Genomic DNA, 21,937 nt, shown 5'->3' on the forward strand with positions numbered 1-21,937 from the left:
ATTTTAAAAGGTGTTATTATTGTTGATGAGAGTCCAATTATCGTCATAGATGTTGATTTTGTTTTTATACACTGATCTTTATTAAGAAAAATAATGTCCTCTTGAGAAATTTCTCAAGGAATACAAATAAAAAATCGAGCTTTCGCCTCTCTAAGAAAGGCCTTTTCAAGATAACGGTTTTAAGAACTGTAACATAACAAGTTAAAAAGTTATAAAGATTACGTCGGAGTAAGTAAAATTATCAATATTACAGACGATTCTAACCTATACGTACCATGTGAGCATTTACACTTTGTTCCTTTCGGAAGCTTAAAGGCATATCAATTTAGATTTTCATAAAGTAAAAGTTCAAAAAATCGTATTTGGGTTTAAACATTAATGTTTTAGGATAGAGAACTTGGTATTTGTGAAAAACAATTGTTTTTGTATGAACACACATCTCCAAGTCTCTTACTGACATGTGTAAACACCTATTACATAATTCATATCACTAGTTGGTCGATGTATTTTAACCTACGTCTCGTTCACAGCAATATTTCGTCGCATATGTTATTAACTCGGCAATTAGTCAGTAATATCACCATCAGGCAAACAATTTAATATCACTGTAATATTACCCGATAATGTTACTGTAATATTCTAGTAATATTACCGGATAATGTTACTGTAATATTACAGTAATATTACGTGCTAGTTGGGTTTGTTTTTTTATAAATAATTAATAAAAATTAATTAACAACTCTGTATCTTTATATTTACTCGAAATTTTATTTTGCGCTTACCCATAGTTATGACTAATATTGTCATGTTTATTCTCATATTTAAACAACTTTGCCACAATTTTCATTTCTGGCAACTGGCATACAGCTATTTAAAGACACCAAACCAAAAAATGAAGTTGCCAGAAATGCACCTTATCAGTACAATTTTATCAATTGTCTTGCGACTTTATCGACTTCTGGCAAGGTGAAATTGCTGACTTAGACATCTGGCAATAATTTAACGTGATTTCTACTATTAATATCTACTACCACACCAAGTTTCAGACTTGCACCTTATAATTTTTTTTTCATCAAAAATTTGCATCTTTTACCTCTCACCCCCCCTCTCCAATGCGCATGCTCAGCTACTTTGGTAGTTGAGTACAATGCACTGAACCTGGCACTTATCGTACATGTTTTTCTGTCATTTTCAAACGCAGAGATCGGTCTCCTTACTATTCCTCCGTGGCTTTTATACAAAAATTTTTTTTGCACCTTATCGTTGCCAATTTTTGTAGCCAGCTCTTAGACCCTTCCTTTAGTCAAGGCCCAATTTTATTGGTTTATGATACAAATAAAATTGGACGAACGAAAATAAAATCAAAAACTTTTAAGTCGACAAAGTCCAACGAGAGTCGGAGTAAATAAAAATTCTAATTTTACATCTTTATAAAAGAAAAGGGAAAAATATATAATTACATATATGTAAAGAAAAAAATTACGCAATTTTTGTCGATTGACCAGCCAGTCTTTGTGCCTGTGACCGATTTACATCCGACGGCTCTATATTATTCTTCGCGTAATAATACTTGTTTGTGTGCGTTGATATAATGAAACCAATTTAGTGTTAAGGTGTAAACACTTAAAGTTCGTTATTTTTTGCCCGTCGGTCAGCACTTCAAGGTTAAGCTTTGTTAGTTTTAGACGGTAATTTTAAGCTGTAAGGGTGAGTACAATAATGTATCGTTCCTAATCACTTTTTTTGTTCCAATTATAAAGTTTTTACTTTTCTTACTTCTTTTAATAAATGTATAATAGAAGAATCTTTTGTTTTATTGTGTTCTTCCTTCCGTATTTTGCAATTTTTGTTTAAGAGTTTAATTATAGCGCATCCTGGTAATAACTTTTAAAAAAGGAATAACCGACCCCTCAAATATAAACAAATTAAAAAATTCAAATTTGGCAGCTTGGTGCCTCCGCAAACTAATCACATTAGATTATCATAAAAATCATTTATTTAAAAGAACAATAATAATCAAAATTTCTAATATATTAAATTGTTAATTAAATAAATAACTTGTTGGTTTGTAACAACAATAAGGATTTCAAAAATAACATTACTAATTTTGTGAGATGAAAATTCCAATAACTTTTCGTCAAATAAAAGTAAATTTTTAATTTTGCATAAAAAATGATAAATTTCACGCTCGTTTCTTTCAGCTAGTTTAATAAAAAACTAATAATTGAATTAATTAAAATACTATTTTTAATTTAATTTTATAAAACTAAAACAATCTTTTTAATTGAGTATAGGGGAGACCGGGGCTATTTGGCGCAGGGGTTGCTTGGCGCATTTGAGTTTATTCAAAAGTGTTAAGTTACATTAATTTTTCTCTTTATTCTGCTTAAAGTACTTGATAAACTGTAAGTTTGTACAAAATTTCATTAATATTAATTAATTATTGTGGAGTATAGATTAAAATAACTGATTTTGGCACTCCAAAGTAATTTTTTAACCTCTTCATTTTTTTTGATATCTCTTTAAAAAATTAATTTTAGAAGAGCTCAAATATTAAGTTTTGAGCTCTATACATTAGTTATTCAGAAACAAAAAATATTTTTTGATTTATATTAACAGTTTTTATAAAAAAATAATAAATATTTCAAAAGTATATTCGGGGTTAGATGGCGCGGTTATTTGAAAATTTCGTTAAATATTAATAAAATGAAGTTGATTATATGAAATTTACACATTAATAAGCACCAATAACAATCCTATTCAAAAAATTTAACCCAATAATGGTTTTTAAATATTCACAGCGTTATTATAAAAAAAATATATATTTTTTGGTAATTTTACGATTTCATTTAATTTAAATGAAATTTTCTAATTTTTTAATTTAAAATAATTTTATTGTAAAATTACAGTACAAGTCTTATTTTGTTGAGTCTTATATTATTTAAACTTTAGCACAGCTTCAAATAAAGTGGTATAAAAATAAAAGTATTAAATATATTTCAACTTTCTTTTTTTTTAATTAAAGCTGATATGTTACAACAAGTTTTCTATACATTAACTTTTTAAAAAAAGCAAAAATGAGTGAGTTACACAACAAAGAGTAAAAAGTGCGCCCAGTAACCCCGGTTTCCCCTACTCTTAATTAGAGTATGAAACTTAATCTGATAATTAAAATGTAGTTCTAGTAAATGTTTATTACAGGCTCCACTGATATGAGATTGGAACTTGAATGACAATAACCAACTCAAAAAAATTCTATAATTGCATAGTTTGTCAGTCACTTAAAATATAGTTTTCGTAATAAGTATTTTCATTATAAACATTCAAAGAATTTTTCCAACAATCGTAGCAGTTATAAATTTTTGTAAATAAATAAACATTTCTGACATAAATTCTACGATTATATAATAATTAGTCAGTCTTTTAAAATATTTTTTGTAATAATTATTTGTATCTTTCATTAACTGTAAAAAACTCTACTTTCCGATTAATAAATAATTTTTAAGACATTAATACTTATTCCGAATGCAATTTATTGAAATCACAATTGACACACATGTAACTGACGCATTTTTACCCTATACACATTTTAAATGTACCTAGTTTTTGCAAACGATGCACTGAATCCACTTTTCTCTTGATTTTGGGTTGGAATAACTATTCGAACAAACGAAGCAATAGTATATTATGGTTATGTAGCGATTGACTGCGGCACAACCAGCCCCAAGCGAAAGGCACAATTGTGGGTTCACGTGCGATAAGGAGACGCGCAGGCTTTTCGTGAATATTTAATTCAGTTAAATTTGACATTTAATCAAGTATTAATTGATAAATTTTTTTAATGGAATTAATTATTATTGGTTAAGAGAACATTTGTTTTAATTTATTGTTAATAATGAATTTTCTTTTTTAAACATGTATTTTTCATAAATTAATTTTATATACATATAAACAGTAATAAATAATATATTAGGTAGGCGTTGTAAAAATATATGTATAGGTGGCCTTCAATAAAAATAGCGTTGTTTATTTATGATTTTACGAAATTTTTATTTTACTGTATTTAAAAATGAATAGTTTTAAATTTCAGAAAAAATATTACATTTCGACATAAATTATATTTATTTTTACATTTAAATTTTAAAATGAAATTATTCTATTAAGTTAATGTTACTTGATAGAAGAAAATGTTATTTGTTTTAAATACAAAAATAAATCGGTATGAATACAGTTAATTTATTATAATAGTTAATAATTGGTTAAAATAAATAATCACTTAATTCAAATTCACAAAATTTTCTGAAACATATTAAATCTTTTAAATTTAACATATGATTTAATTGTTGTTATAAGAATAATAATTTACTTTTTATATTAACGATGATTTAAAGCGAGAAGCATTTAACTGAGAAATACTCACTTCCCCTGTGCGCAGTCACTGAAGGGGGCACGTCGCGTCGGATCTCTAAAAGGTTTAAGTGTGGAACGCGCATGAAAGTTGGTTCTACAAAAAGCGCGTCGGACGTGGACGTCAACGTGTACCATTTTTTAAGCCCATTAAATATGCAAAAATAGACCGAAAAGTATAAACATGAAAACTTATACCTAAGTGACGCCAAAGCACCAAGTTTCTAACAGCTGATTATTCCGTGAAGCAGACAAAATCAAAAAAGTTGCTAAAGATGCGCATGAGTTAAACAATACTTCTCTCACTTCCACTTCTCAAAATATTTTTGTTTTTTAGATATTCCTATCTGCACAACTTACCTCCGGCACTTTCAGCCCCGGTTTCTCCTACTACAATATTTTTTATTCTTTTGTAAAAGTCATACAAAACAATTATGTTGAAACTTGTTAATAAAACAATTATTAGTACATTTATTGGATACTGATAAAAATATTTTAAAAAATTTTAAATTAAGTATAAATTTTAATTTTGGGTATTTACCTGAATCGACAGTACGAGAAGTTTTTCCAAGTTTTTCATACATCAGTTGTTTAGTACACTTATATGTTGAAATACTCCAATTTCTGATACTTTCAATTTTGCTATGAGCTGATCTCATAGTTTGCGTGTCTCCATTTTGAAGAGGCGAACTCGGTGATAAAGGCACTAAAATTGGGATGATATAAGAATAAAGTTAAATTAATTTCAACCTTTTTCTACGTCACTTTCCTTTTCTGATAAAAAGGAACGGAGAATCAGCAGTGGGATTTCATTAAGCACTGGCGCTACGAAGCGCAGATCTATTATAGCGCTGACAGGTATATTTTGTTTATTATTATTTATTTTATTATCATTTCCGAATTTTCTTACCTGCAAATGGGTTCCAATAAAGGTACTCAGTTTTTATTAGGGTATACTGTAAGAGGACAAAAATATGAAGAATAGAGAAGCGTGAGTGCAAGTTTGCCGCTTATAGAATATTGCATAAGAGCGTCCTTGTCGCACTTGTGGATTGCCTCATAGTTTAATATTCTTATTATATATTATAAATATATAATATATACTAGGGGGCCTCGCCACCCTGCGCGCTTCGCGCGCCAACCCCCTATTTAAATTTTCTAAAAATATTAATTATTCTTAATTAATATTAAATTCAATTAATCATAATAAATATTTTCGCTATACCAAAACATCAATTTTTAAAAATTTACATTGAACTGGTGATCGACGTTAAAAAACCCCGATTAATGAGTTTTAAAAGAATTCGATGAATTTAAAAAAAAAATCCGCCATATTGGGTAAACCATTTAAAATTTTTAAAATATGACTTTATATTGGTAATCAACTATCTCAAGAATGCCCCAGTAACTAATTTCAAGTGAAACCGATTATTTTTTATAAATTACGTCCGTGATAATGGACTAAAAAACAGATAGTCCATATTGAAAATCCCTACAAAGTTTCCCACGTGTGATCCCTTAAAACGAATCTATTAGGAATGCTCATAAGATCTTACGCTGGATGCGTTTAAGGAAGCTTCCAGACAACATACGACATTACTGTATGAATTTGGTACAGGCTATATAGTTTTCTATATAGTTTCGGGTGTACTTCCGAAGTAGGGGTACCTCCGATCTTAATGAAACTTGGTATACTAACGTATTTTGGTGCGCTGATTATGAAAATGATAGTGAAAATTGGCGCAAATTTTATTATTATGGTAAAAACCATAAAAAACACCGTAAAATCATGGTTTTTTGAGATTATCCCGTAAAAAACGCAAAATTTCCAAAAAAGTTTTTTTTATATAATCATACAAAATATATATAGAAATATTTGATTATAAATTTGGAGGGAATGGGGATTGTACCCTGGTTCAATCCACAGTCCCTCTAAATTTATAATCAAATAAACAATAAAATCAGTAGATATACTGAATATAGAATATTCTATCCACCACTACCTGAGTAATAATAAAGTTATTTCATTCCGTTCTACAGAGAGCGAGCAGAGAGAAATAGAAACTTCTCATTACTGAATTTTTGAGCCTTATATTGCTTATTGAACATTATTTTTATTGTAAAAGGTAAGAAGCGCCACCGAAAGTTTTACAACTCTTAATTAATAAAGGTAATAAAAGTTTTTTCCAAAACCTGTCAAATGCGTTATAGGACATAGGCGCTATAATTAATATTTCTCTATTTTGACACGTAACTCCCGACAAAATGCATAACTCATAGCGCTTGCTTATTTTCTCTTTTTGCATGCAAAGCAATCTTTAATCTTTTTAGCAAATTTCAAACGGTAAATAATTCTAAATATCCTTCACAGCAAGTGTCAACAAAAAATTTAGAATTTTTGGTCCATATAGCGCTAAATATAGAGCAGCGCTATGTAGCGCCGGCGCTTAACGGAATCCCACTGCAAAACAGCTGTTATAGAGTTCTGAAGTAAGTTCTTAGCGCCAACTGATAGTGAAAATTTTAAATAAGTAGATATCTTGCTGTACAAATTTGTCGTGATCAAAAATGTCACTTTTAAATAAAAATAAAGGATCAAAAAGAAAGTGTTGCGTAGTAAGTTGTTCTAATAGTGAACGCAATAATCCGGAACTACAATTTTATTCCTTTCCAAAAAAGGTGAAGCCAGTCAACACGTCAAAAAGGTGAAAAAATTGAAACTCAAAATTCGGATTCTTCAAAAGCTTCACTTTATAGAAGATAAAAAAATGCATCTTTTTTCTCTCAGAAATTTTTTTCTAAATCCAATATTTTTGATAATAAAAGCAAAAAACCCAAAAAAAAATTTTCTCAAATTTAATTAAATTTTGAAATATAAATGATCATTTCTTTGACAAATAGTAATAAATTTGTTTACAACTTGGTATACATACTGAATTAGGTCTAATAAAGCCATTAAAACATTAGAAAAGGGAAAAAAATTATTGTTTTATTATTTTTAATTAAAAATTAAAAGAGGTCGATATTCACATTCTCTAACTTTTGACGATAAAATGTCTGCAGGGAATTTCAAAACTGTAAGCACTTCTCTTATAATATTTATTCACTACTATTCCAGGAAGTTTTCTGCAAAATTCCAAATCAATTCCTGTTATGGTTTTAAAAAGAATTAATTTTCAAGAAAACACGGATTTTAAATATTTACAAATTATCAAGTATGAATTATAAATGTTACTAATATTAATATTGTTAACAATTTTAATACTAATGTACATACATATAAGATACTGATCACAAAAAATAAACATAACTTTCTTCTTATTTCACTAATTTCTTATTATTTGAGCCGAAATAATTTTACATACTTCAAGAAAGTCTCCAGCGGTTTAAGTGAACGCGATGGGCTATTCGCTTTTTCTTGAAAATTAATTTTTTTAAAAACTATAACAGGAATTGATTTGGAATTTTGCAGAAAACTTCCTGAAATAGTAGTGAATAAATGTTATAAGAGAAGTTCTTACAGTTTTGAAATTCCCTGCAGACATTTTATCGTCAAAAGTTAGAGAATGTGAATATCGACCTCTTTTAATTTTTAATTAAAAATAATAAAACAATAATTTTTTTCCCTTTTCTAATGTTTTAATGGCTTTATTAGACCTAATTTAGTATGTATACCAAGTTGTAAACAAATTTATTACTATTTGTAAAAGAAATAATCGTTTACATTTTAAAATTTCATTACATTTGATAAAATTTTTTTTGGGCTTTTTGCTTTTATTATCAAAAATATTGTATTTAAAAAAAAATTTCTAAGAGAAAAAAGATATGTTTTTTTATCTTTTATAAAGTAGTGCTTCTGAAAAATCCGAATTTTGAGTTTCAATTTTGAGGTGTTGATTGGCTTCAAAGCGACCGGCCGAGCGTACTGGTTGTTATTGTATCCGGCCCCTCAATTAATATGTGTCCTGACGCGGTGAAAGGGATCTTATGGTCCAATTTGGTTTCTAAAAAACGAATAGATGCTATCTTTCAAAGCAAAATAACCAAATTTATGCCAAAAAAATCTTAAAAATTTCCGAATTTTTTGAGTTTTTAATATATTATTAATTAATATATATTTACATATATGTATATACTTATGTATATTTAAAAACATATGTATTAAGTTAAATATATAGTTCAACTGTACATTTTTTTACTTTAATTATAAAAAAAAATTAAAATCTCTATTATCCGAATTTTCGATTATCCGAACCCGGCCTTGCCTAGATTAGTTCGGATAATCGAGGTTCCACTGTATAATGTATGAATGACTACCTACCTCATCTTAAACACTATAAAAATTAGTATTATTTTTTTACTTCCCGTACACGGTGTTTCTCTTAAAACAGTTACAGAAATAAACTTATTTTTGTCATCAATTAGTTAATCCGCTTTTGATTATAATAGACGTTTTTTCACGGATATTAACAATAGTTTAAAGAATTTTCGTTTATAAATTAACTTTTGCCTCGACATGTGTAAAATTGTCAGATTAAGCTACCCATTATTTGGAAAAAACATCCGCTAGAGGCGCTTTGAGCGACTGTATTTAGATACTTCAGAACTCTATATACATGTAATAACGCAGTTAAAAGAAAATGTAATATAGTTGTAACAAGTACAAAATTTGTAATTATTATAAACAGTTATGTAATACACGGAGAAAATTAGAACTCGAAAAAATGAGATTCAGCAATCAAAAAACAGGACTCAGTCCTAAACGCATAGAGGAATTCATTTTACTTCCTCATGAGAAAGCTTTGCATTCGTGACGATTTTTAATTTTTCAAGTATTGGGTCCTTTGCTATTTATACTTTTTACGAATGAATTGAGAAGTGTTCTCCGCAGCATTCTAACCACATATATTATGTTGGTGATCTTCAGATTTATATGCACTCTAGTCTTGATGAGTTGAATGATAACTTGGCTTTGATTAATGAGGATGTTAGGGCTGTTTATAATTGGGCGGAAACAAATCAACTTAAAATTAATCTTAATAAAAGTTATTCAATGATTGTTGGTTGTCCCTGGAACATAAATAAATTGGATTTGACTAAGTGACCTCAAATTGAAATAAATACAACTATCATTCTTTATGTTCAATCAGTCAAGAACTTGCGAGTCATTTTTAATTCAACTCTTTCTTGGGAGAAACATGTTGGTCAAATTTGTAGAAAGGTTTATGCAACATTGCAACAATTCAAGTCAAATAGAAAGACTCTCTCTGTTCAACTGAAAACTCAACTTGTTTCTTTACTTATACTACCTCATTTTGACTATATTGCTGTGCTGTTTATATAAGATATATTTTTGATCTAAAAAGAGAAGAGCATATTACTCCTTGTCGGTCAAAAATAGGATGGTTGAATGTCAAAAATAGACGTTTGTTATTCATTGGATGTTTAACATATATTACTCTAAATACTAAAAAACCTCTTTACTTGTTTAATAAGTTTACTTTTCGAAATGAAATGACTTCGAGAGAGAGATAAGGTGTCCTAATCTTCTTAGGGTACCTTTCTGTCGAACTGAACAATATAGAAATTCATTTATTGTCACTGCTACAAATTTCTGGAACTCTCTTCCCTGTTCAATAACCAATGCGGAAAGTGTGGGAATTTTTGAAGGCAGACTCTTTAGATATTTGCTTACTCAACACAATTGAAATCTGTTATCTTATGTGTTTCATATTTTAATTTCGTTAAATTTGTCCATACTACTATTTAAATGTTGATTTTATATGTTCTTGATAAAACTGATTTTATATTATACTTCTTTTTAGTGTCCAAAGATTTTATATGAATAAATTTAAGTTCTTATTTTATTTAAAAGTTGTAGAGTCTCTCTAACAGTAAGACTGGTTTTGTTATGTGATTGTATTTTTGTTTTATTTTATTTGTTTATTTATTTTTTTTATCATTTTTTTTCTTATTTAATATTTGTAACTAAGATTGTTTTATAGATTTGTCAAATTCTTATTTGGTGTAGAGAAAGGTGGGGGAATTGGAGCCCCTGAAGGTAAATGACTAAAAAACCGACTTATCCTTATAATAAAATATTGTTTCAGTCATATTTTACTCCTTTTGTTATTTATCTTTAATTATAATTAATTAGAAATTAAGAGTAAGAAAGGAAATTTGCAAAAAAATATTTTTTCATAAAAAATGTATTTTCACCCATTATCCCACCTGTGGGGTATTAGGAGCTCTTGAAATTCCAATAAAATGATAAAATTTCTATTTTCTTTCAATATATTTTTTATTTTGTCAAGAATTCTCGACAGAATGAACATTTTAGAAAATATTTAAGATATAAAAAAGACCTACATCTTCTTTGGTATTAAAATATCTAATAATAACACATTTTAGACAATAAAACACAAATATGGATTCTCAGCAATTAAATATACAACAATATCAAATTTTATATATGAATCTTGCTCAATTTTCAAAGAAATAAGAAAATCCATATCGAGGTAACTACACTCTGCTGGCTGACACAATTCTCCCATTACCCCAAAGAATTTTCACAGGCCACAATTTGAAAAAAAGAAGAAAAACATAAAAGAATTTAATTATTACCTCTATTTTTATTCATGAATCCAAATCTACATATATTTATCTCTAATAAAATGACAAAACATAATTAAATAATAAATTTTTAACTATTTATTTTGATTTCCAGAAATATTTTCCATTTAAGAAGAAAAACTCGAAAACTTGATTTTCCTGGTAGTTTCTACAAATTTGTCAGAAATGTGACCATTTGTCTTGGTATGACATACAGGAAGACTGTCCAAGTTTTCCTAGTTATTTCCGCGAAATCCAAAGTCTATTACCCCACCTTCCCCTATATAATGTGTATTTTCTCAATTGTAATTTAATTCTAATATTAAACGTTTAACTTTTATTGTTTTGCAAAAATTACTAAATTAATCAGATAAATGAATGACTATATATTTGAAATTACAAACTCATGAAAAAATAGTAAATAGCTTACAAACAATCGAATACCTATTAAAATTCAATTTACACAAGTACTCGACTATTTTCGAGTCCTCGATTATTTCGAATACTCAAATTCACTCAAATGATCGAAGTTACTCGAGTACTTGAAATATTCGGGTACTCGAAAACGTTCGAGTACTCGAAAATTTTCGTAATATTATTTTTATAATATTACAGCTCGGCTTGAATTAATAATGCTCGACTCGGCTCAAAAAATCTCGATCGAGTTTCGAGCTTTTTGCACACCACTAATAATTTTATATATAATTGACACTGTTACGCTACCTAATACAGCTTAAGTGAAAATGAGTTACACAATGTTTCTTTTATTGTTTGATCCATATAGAAGACAATAAAATTAATTTCAAGAATATGCCTTGAAAAAAAATTAAGTTTTCTAAGACTTAAAAGTTTAAAGGTTGTGGAGATATGCCCAAATATAAAATATAAAAAAGCTATATAATGTATTGCACCTGAGATCGGACTTTCAACTTTGCCATGCAAACTTTCCATAAAGTGTACATTTTAGTAGTTACATAAAGTTAATTGGTAATATGCTATTACTTACAAGACTTCGAAGTTGGACTCCCAAGTGTTAAATTCATTGTGGCTGGTCTTTGCTGTGCATCACTTATGCAATTTTTTGGAATATGTGGGGGAGGAGTGCCACTGTGAATTGCACTGGCACTTTCATTAAGGGAAGGCGCGTCTTTTAACATTTCATGAATACTTCGTTCCATACCAATCAGTGGGTATCTGTTTATGGCATGCTTCTAGAATCCATAAAACAGCTTATAAATGATAATAATAATAATAATAATAATAATAATAATAATAATAATAATATAAATAATTCAAAATAGCTAATGCAAGAAAATTAAATAAGTAAAAAACTTCTAAAAAATTGTGTCAATAGTTATTATCATAGTTTAACCATCCCCATTAGGTATAGAAAATTCATTCTCCCAATTCGATAACTCGCACGAAGCTCGACTCAGTAATTTCGTCCGCTATTTTGGATTCGCCATTTTGAATTTTCAAATTTTAACATTATTTTTGTATTCAGCAACCTTAAATGCTTATAAATATGTGGTTTTATTAAGTTTTATTATGAATTACCGGTTTATATACTTTAATATACCTTTTTTTAAAATTACTATCTTTTCTAATGTTTTTAAAGCCTACAAAATGAGATTAAGGATAACATCAATAACTTCGTAATATTATTATTATTGATTTCATTGTATAACCCTCAGGGGTTTTTACAATTTCCTCGCAACACTATTAAACTCACAAACTTTAAAATTTGTGGCTGTAGACCGAATTTTATTAAAAGCACTCGTATTTGCCTGGACTTTTGGCCCCATATTGGTTCCGCCATTTTGAATTTTGAAAATCTGACATCAGATTAATAATCAGCGACCCCGAAAACCCCCAGATACCAAGTTTTATAAAATATTAATAATTTTTAAAAGATATCTTGCCACTTTTCATTTAGGGGTTGTTTTCACCACTAAAAACCACAAACGACTTGATCTAGCAAAATGGCCAGACAGAGGTATTTTTTTTGGTCTCAGTTTCCGAAAATGTTGGATTTTTTTGTGGGTCAAAAATCGTGTCGGACGGTGTTATTGTCTTAGATTATTCTTTATTTGTATTTATTCCCTTCAGCCACCTTTTTATAAATTTTCATTGTGAACTTCCGGATGACTAATACGGATTAAATGTTAAATATCGTTATAGCATATAAATTGGTACACCAAATTTTTTTATCATTTTACTCTACATGGAGAAAATTCTAATTGTAGCGGTTACAGAACTTCTCCTGTACTGATCGGACGAAATGCCACGTAGTGTAAAGGTTAAATAAAATTTCCTTTTAATAAATACAGAACTGAAGTGGAGAAAAACATGCGCGTACACTTATTCGCTACAGATCAGTTATGTAAAATAAGGAAGCCGTGACACGCCTGTGCGAAGAAAGCGTGTCACTCACAGAACAGTTATGTAATTAAAGCGGATCACAACAATAATCAGTTATAAAGTAAAAAACAAAAAATATTTTCCTCCAAGTAACTGAAGTATGAACCTGCCTTGTATTCAGCTGCATTCGGAGTTTTGGTCACATTCTCATTTCACACATACTTTTACCTTCGCTCGCTTATATGTATACCCTAATATTAACTTAAACTAACGCAGTATAAATACGCACGTAACGCACGCACTAATACATTACAATCGCTATATTTAGTGTATTCCGAACTGCTCTTATATACTTACTTCTAGAATTATTTTGCGCTTGTGAGAAACCTCATAAGTAATCAGAAATTTATCATTTTGAAAAAATTTCAACTGTCAACATTAATTTAATCTTCAAACTAATACTTTATAAGTAACGATAAAGTATTAATTTACTAATTAGTATATTATTACTAATATTAATATGTATTCTTAAAAAAAGTTAATTTATTCTGTGAAAAATTTGAATTTAAATAAATTCTTTGTAACTGGGTGTCCAGCGGTCAGGGAAATTTTTTAGTCAGTGAATTTAATTAAAAGTCAGAAAACTTATTTTAAAATTTGCCAAAAATGAATATTTTTATGAATTTTTCAAATTTTTTGGTGCAAGAAAAAGTTTATAATTCTAATAAATAAAGTGTTTTTTATTATCTTAAAAATACTTTAATATTTGATACTTTTCATTTTTCTAATATTAAATACGTATTAAAGAAAAGTTGGAAAAAGATTAGGAAAAAGTGAGAAAATTTCAGGGAAAAGTCAGGGAATTTTTTTTGTACTTCTTGCTGGACACTCTGATTAAATATATGTGACAGTCCCCGAGAGAAGGGACCTTAGCTCACCAGAGGTCAATATTGAGTTTTATATGGTAAATGATAGATTTTGAATTGCTTTTTCACATGCAAAAGTCAAAAACTGATTAGGATAATTGCTTTTGACACAATAACATTTTGAAGATGGGTATGTCAAGCGCATTTCGAGGCGGATTGTGGCACTCAAGAAATCAGCCCCACTACTTTACTTACACAACTATACTCTCGCGTACGTGAGCTTCGCTCGGTTCGTGCTGACTGAGACCCGAAGATACACGAAGTAGACGAAGCTCACGTATACAGAAACACAACGTTGTGTTAGTGTGGTGGGGGAACTTTTCAGAAGTTCCGCCCCACTCTTCGAGTTCCGCGTTTCTGCTTCTTCTTCAAACGCTTGCCCTGTGAAATTCGTTTTGGTGAGCTAAGGTCCCTTCTCTCGGGGACTGTCACATATAATACTACGACGATTTTTAAGAATAATACATTTCTTAGATTTAATTTATTTATAATTTTCTATAATTATTATTGTTAATTTTAACTAATTTGTATAATAACCTAACCTAACCTTCAAATTATAGTTGTAATTATTCAAAATTTTAATTATTTATTGTTAAATATCAATATAATGTAATTACTGTTAAATTGTAATAAGTTTTAATTGTTTATGTATTAATTTTATATATTTTATAATTTTTATTATTAATTTTATTTATATTAATAATTTTAAACAATAATTAATTATAAATTTCGACAATTACTAGTTTTTATTAAAATTTAAGGATATACTTCCGAAGTAGGGGTATCTCCGATTTTAATGAAACTTGGTATGCTAACGTATTTTGGTGCGCTGATTACGAAAATGATAGTGAAAATTGGCGCAAATTTGATTATCATGGTAAAAACCATAAAAAACACCATAAAATAATGGTTTTTTGCGATTATCTCGTAAAAAACGCAAAATTTTGAAAAAAGTTATAGACAAAAGTTGTAGATCTCAAAAAAATACACATTTTATGTTTTATGCATTTTTTACCAAAAGTCATTATTTTACGAGAAAAATCCAAAAAAACACCATAAAATCATGGTTTTTTGCGGTGAACGCAAAATAGAAACACGGCCTTCAGCCGCATAAGGTACAGCTCGCTTCTCTTTTTAAGAAATCTTGGCGAGAGGGGGTGGCTGTGTCCGAAAGTAATTTGCGGAAATTGTGGGGTAGAGTCTACAGCAGCGGTAAACGCAAAATAGTAAACACGGCCTTCGGCCGCGTAAGGTACTCTCTAAATCTGAATCAGTCATATTTTACTGATTAGCAGTAGAAATCTACTAATTGCCATAGCGAGAATTGAACAACTGACAATTAGTAGAAATTTACTGATTTACTTTTTTGAGATCTACAACTTTTGTCTATAACTTTTTTCGAAATTTTGCGTTTTTTACAAGATAATCGCAAAAAACCATGATTTTATGGTGTTTTTTATGGTTTTTACCATGATAATCAAATTTGCGCCAATTTTTACTATCATTTTCGTAATCAGCGCAACAAAATACGTTAGTATACCAAGTTTCATTAAGATCGGAGGTACCCCTACTTCGGAAGTACACCCATTGAAGTTAATTGTTATTAAAAATTTATATTATTTCTAAAATATTTTATACATTCATTCATTCATACTATGTATATGTGTGTGTGAATTGTAGTATAGTATATATTTTCGGACCCTAGACAACTTTTATTACAAATAGAAAGAAATATTGGCGACAGGGACTCTCGTACCTGTCGTAAGAAAAACGAAAATGAAAGGAAAAGGACCCCAGCGGTCGACATCTGGAGGATGCACTTGTAGAGTTCCAAAAAGATTTTTTGGTTGTATTTTGTAATTTTATTGCTTACGAATGTTTCGGATTCTAAGATTTTTGGAAAAGTGCATTCTGTATATGTTGACCACTTAAGGTTTCATATCACGTTTCATTATCTGCTTAAAAGAAATCAAGAGAAAAAACAGATACATTATAAATCGGTGAATGAAAAGAAAGAACATGATTTTTTTTAAGAAACAGATGGTTTTTCTTTTAAAAAGATAAAAAATGCGGAAAAATTAATTATAGAGAAAAAAACTAAAGTTGAAAAAATGTCCAGATGTAACAAAAAAAATAAATTTAATATTGTCAACTTCAGTTATTATTTTAGTTTGCTTTTGAAAGTCAGCTTGTAGGATCACGGTTATAATTATGTCGAATACTAGTGAAATGAAAGTGAAATTAACTAATGTGCTATGAATATTATTAAAAATAAAAAAAATAATTGTGTTTATTTAAGTGAAGAACAATATATAAAAATAATTGAAGAAGTGAGTGACGGGAAAAGCAAGTCAAAAAACAAAACGAGTACTGATTACAGTTGTTTGCAACGATTTGACATTTATACCTGTTGGTAAAGAAAGAAAATTAATTTTACCTCTATCTAAGAAAAATAAAACTATAAAATATTTTGTAAAAAATGATGAAATTTTACATATAATTCATGAGGCACATTTAATTGTTGGACATAGGGGTAGAAATAAACTTTCAAACGAAGTAAATAATAAGTATAGGAACCCCTGGCGGATTGGGTAAACCGAATTGTAACCGAATTGGGTTACGATTCGGTTCCTTGTGAAATATTGTCGTTAATCGACGAAATATGTTGTAAATAACTATTAGGAATTGTTAATAAACTAGGGATGGGAATCGAATATCGATTAATCGATCGAATCTTTTAGAACAGTAAAAAGAAGTCGATTAATCGACACTAAAATTCGAATATATTCGACTTTATTCGATTTTTTAAATCCATAAATAGGTAAAAAAATTGCGTTAACGAAAAAATTTTCAATAAATAAATTCATAATTTATCATTCAGAAAGCATATATTTCAACAAACAATTATAAAATTAAATTATTAACATTTAATAATTTTTTATAATAAATCTGAAAAGTATAAAATTATGTATTTAGTTAATATTCGAAAAAAAAATCTGACAAAAATTGACTGATTTTTTTTATAATTTCTTGTTTCTACTAACCAATTTTAATAATAAAGTGCATGTATCATGATTCCGATAACCTATTATTTTTAAGTTTAAATTTTATTAGTGTATATTTTTCTGAAAAGTTTTTTTATATGTTTTTAAGAATATACTTACCTAAAAATTTTGGCAAACACCACTGTGGTAAAACATGGGTAAAAGCTTTGTTATCATTCACTTGTCTTCTTAATTTAACCGGTTTAACCATTAAAGTCGTTAATAGACATTTGACGGTCGTTGTAGGCCTAAGCAGAATAGATTCTTGAACGGGAACGCAATCGTAAACGGAAACGTAAGAATGTGTAAGAGAAGGATAGCAAATATCTTTATTCTTCTCTCACCCATTCTTACGTTTCCGTTCACGATTGCGTTCCCGTTCAAGAATCTATTCTGCTTAGGCCTTGTAGAATCTGATTGTGGCAGGGACGATTAACCGCTCATGTTGTGAGCCAAAATGTGTTTCCAAAACTTGCCACGCTTTTTTGCCGATTAATCGAATAAAGTATTCGACTACTGTCGATTAGTATATCTTACTAATCGATTTCTATTATTCGATTAATCGACTCCTACTATTCGATTTTTGCTTATAATCGATTTCGATTTTACCATCCCTATAATAGACATTTAGAGTGCTTATTTATGCAATAATAAGAATAAATAAAGATATATTTACTTAATAATAAGTGTTTAAAGTATACAGTGCATACAGTTGTTGAGTTACCATATGTGCGATTCCAAGTGAGATTTTGACTTTTTCGGAGTAGGTTAACCGATTGCAATGAAACTTTGGAATTTTGTTATATATAGTAAGACTAATCTTTAACGTAAATTTCAGCCTAAAATATTTGTTAGTTTACGAGATTTGCAATAATAACAAAAAATTTAAAACTGCTATATCTTCCGTTCTAATAAACGGATTGAGGTCTACTTTTTTTTTAAATGTCAAGGAAAATGAGAGGAATAAATCTCTTTGAGAACATTTTTTTATAATTTTACAACTAAAAAAATTATTAAATAATAATTGAATAACTTTCGCGCGACTAACTAAAATTCATTCACTTAAACGCTAAAATGATCTTACCTGTGTTTTCTTTAATGTTCCAAAGGATTTTTATTGTAAATGTAAGTTTAACTTAAGAAATTTTATTAATTTATTAGTATAAACAATTGAGATTTCTGCTAGTTGACGTGCAGACGACATTGCGCACGCAGCATTCTCACATAGCCAATTTAGTCCACGAATCACGTCAGTTGGCTATGTGAGAATGCTGCGTGCGCAATGTCGTCTGCACGTCAACTAGCAGAAATCTCAATTGTTTATACTAATAAATTAATAAAATTTCTTAAGTTAAACTTACATTTACAATAAAAATCCTTTGGAACATTAAAGAAAACACAGGTAAGATCGTTTTAGCGTTTAAGTGATTGAATTTTAGTTAGTCGCGCGAAAGTTATTCAATTATTATTTAATAATTTTTTTAGTTGTAAAATTATAAAAAAATGTTCTCAAAGAGATTTATTCCTCTCATTTTCCTTGACATTTTAAAAAAAAGTAGACCTCAATCCGTTTATTAGAACGGAAGATATAGCAGTTTTAAATTTTTTGTTATTATTGCAAATCTCGTAAACTAACAAATATTTTAGGCTGAAATTTACGTTAAAGATTAGTCTTACTATATATAACAAAATTCCAAAGTTTCATTGCAATCGGTTAACCTACTCCGAAAAAGTCAAAATCTCACTTGGAATCGCACATATATATGTATATTACCATCAGCGGCATCTGTGATACGCGCGTTAAACAATAGATGGCGTTGAAAATTACTTTGTGAATGAATTTCTAAAATTGAACCCTTGAGTGTCAAATGTGTAAGTGAATATAAGTTTTAAAAAAATAGATCGATTAATTAAAACAACTTTTTTCATTTCTACAAATATAAAAAAAAATTTTATTAGGAATAAAAAATTTTTTAATGTAAAAAAGTTTTTTTCTGTCAAAATTAATCTTTCTCCTTTCATTGAGAAAAGAAATTTTATTATTCAGAAAAAAAAATTTTTTTTCAAAATTAATATTTCTCATTTTATTGAGGAAAAAAGTTTCTTTTGTGTCACAATTAATTTTTCTTATTTCATTGAAAAAATAAAATTTTTTATTAAGAAAAAAATTTTTTTGTGTAACAATTAATATTTTCATTTTATTGTGAAAAAAATGTTTTATTAAGAAAAAAAATTTTTTAGGGAAAAAAAATTACTTTGTGTCACAATTAATTTTTCTCATTTCATTGAGAAAAAAAATTTTTATTGAGAAAAAAAAATTTTTCACAATAAAATGAAAAGATTAATTTTTACACAAAAAATTTTTTTCTTAATAAAAAGTTTTATTTTTTCATTTGAATGAGAAATATTAATTTTGAAAAAAAACTTTTTTTTCTGCATAAAAAAATTTTTTTTCTCAATGAAAGGAGAAAGTTTAATTTTGACAGAAAAAAAACTTTTTTTCATTAAAAAAATTTTTGTTTCTAATAAAATCATCTATTCACAGTAAACTTGGTTGTCTCTTTTTCTATTGCAACGTTTTGATGCACATAAGTTATATCAAAAAGAGATCGTTTTGTGTATCATTTTTAGAAATGATACACGAAACGGTCTCATTTTTTGATGCAAAAAATTTAATCAATTTATATCAATCATGGCCGAATTAAATCGACTCAAAATTAAACGAATTTTTTTCAGATATTTTGGTAATAGTATACAATTGCGGTGACCATTTCACTATTTAATTTGAAAATGAAAATAACAGAAAATCAAAGACAATGTGCAATTCGATAATTAAAAAGTGACAGCTTATAAACATAACCTAAAATGCATGAGAAAAAATTTGTCGATAAAATCAATATAGCCGAGCTTTTTAGAAGGTAGATGGCAGCACTCATCTATTTTCTTTCTTTAAATTTTTTCTGAATCGTTTTTATAAAAAGCAAAACTGCCATCTACCTTCTAAAAAGCTCGGCTATATTGATTTTATCGACAAATTTTTTCTCATGCATTTTAGGTTATGTTTATAAGCTGTCACTTTTTAATTATCGAATTGCACATTGTCTTTGATTTTCTGTTATTTTCATTTTCAAATTAAATAGTGAAATGGTCTCCGCAATTGTACTATTACCAAAATATCTGAAAAAAATTCGTTTAATTTTGAGTCGATTCAATTCGGCCATGATTGATATAAATTGATTAAATTTTTTGCATCAAAAAATGAGACCGTTTCGTGTATCATTTCTAAAAATGATACACAAAACGATCTCTTTTTGATATAACTTATGTGCATCAAAACGTTGCAAAGATTTGATGCAATTTTTGGTCTCAATTTGAGACTTTTAGGAAAACTGTGTTGTTTAACGCGCGTATCACAGATGCCGCTGATGGTAATATACATATATGGTAACTCAACAACTGTATGCCCTATCGAAAATTCCGACATCGGAACATAGATTGTAGCCTACATCTGAAACGTTATCTAAATTCATATAGGAAACTATATCGGGAACCATATGGGATGCTATATCGGAAACTATACAGGAATCGATGTTGGAAATTGGGACAGGCAAAGATGTATTTTCCCATATAGTTTCCGATATGGTTTCTACCCAGTTGAAAATTCCGACCTCGTTTACGACGTCGTATTCTAAGTAGTTTGCGACGTAGTAAACGACGTAGAAAACGACATAGTAGCAAACTACGTCGTTTACTACGTCGTTTACGATGTTGCAAAAATTATTTTAATATTATTTATTTAGTAATTTAGTAAGTCCAATATCAAATATTAAAAATTTTAATAATAATTTAAAAAATCAATAATTTAAAAAAAATTTATTTTTATTATTTTTTAATAGTTATTATTATTATTTTATTTTTAATATTTAAATTAAAATAAAAAAATGGTCATCAAAATATTGGTGAAACCATTTCTTCCAAAAAAGAATTTGTCTCAAATCCAATAAAGGAGAGACATCGGGCAGAAAACAATTTCGACAAAAAAAAAATTTTCGATCACTGCTTATATACCAATCTAATGGCACCTCAACTGCGAGAAACAGTTATGAGGTTCGCCCTCCCTGTGGCGTTGAGCGAACTTAAGTCCAGAGCTGAGCCATCAGCGCAGCGCGGAAACATTTGAAAAATTTGATTTTATTAGATATTTTATTTTATTTTAAATATGACAAATAATTAACTTAATAAATAATTAATGTCATAAATAATTATTAATAACATAATGTCATACTTAATAATTCGTTAATTAATTATTTTTAACGAAAATTTGACAAAAAAAAATTTGTTGGACAAAAAAAATATTACCATTAAAAAATAATTTTTTTGTTAAATTTTCGTAGTAAAAAAAATTTTTTCAAGACAATTATTTGTGACCTAAAAAAATATCACGATGAGAATATAATTAACAAAAAAAATTACTCGTAGCACAGAAAAAATTTCACCATGAGAAAATAATTTTTTTAAAATTTTATTTGTAAAAAATTTATTGGTAGCTCAAAAAAAAATATCACGATGGGAAAATAATTTTTTGTC

General features: G+C 28.2%; 2 protein-coding genes across 3 annotated transcripts in view; one reads left to right on the forward strand and one right to left on the reverse strand.

The window, feature by feature from the left end:
* The window catches only part of LOC127282168 (tumor protein p53-inducible nuclear protein 2), a 381,620-nt gene that overhangs the window by 283,288 nt on the left and 76,395 nt on the right, over positions 1 to 21,937 (forward strand). The window lies entirely within an intron of this gene.
* Positions 1 to 21,937, reverse strand: part of LOC127282165 (arfaptin-2) — a 101,152-nt gene that overhangs the window by 65,443 nt on the left and 13,772 nt on the right. For both annotated transcript variants that reach the window (XM_051306279.1, XM_051306278.1), the window contains exons 2-3: positions 12,026 to 12,230; positions 4,949 to 5,113 (exon numbers count right to left, since the gene is read on the reverse strand). In XM_051306279.1, coding sequence (XP_051162236.1) covers positions 4,949 to 5,113; positions 12,026 to 12,197 — 337 coding nt within the window. In that variant the 5' untranslated portion in view covers positions 12,198 to 12,230. The remainder of the gene's footprint in view (positions 1 to 4,948; positions 5,114 to 12,025; positions 12,231 to 21,937) is intronic.

This window comes from Leptopilina boulardi, unplaced genomic scaffold, assembly GCF_019393585.1.
Source record: "Leptopilina boulardi isolate dan_hultmark-lab unplaced genomic scaffold, ZJU_Lbou_2.1 LbouV2_285, whole genome shotgun sequence".
In the NCBI taxonomy this organism is placed as follows: Eukaryota; Metazoa; Arthropoda; class Insecta; order Hymenoptera; family Figitidae; genus Leptopilina; species Leptopilina boulardi.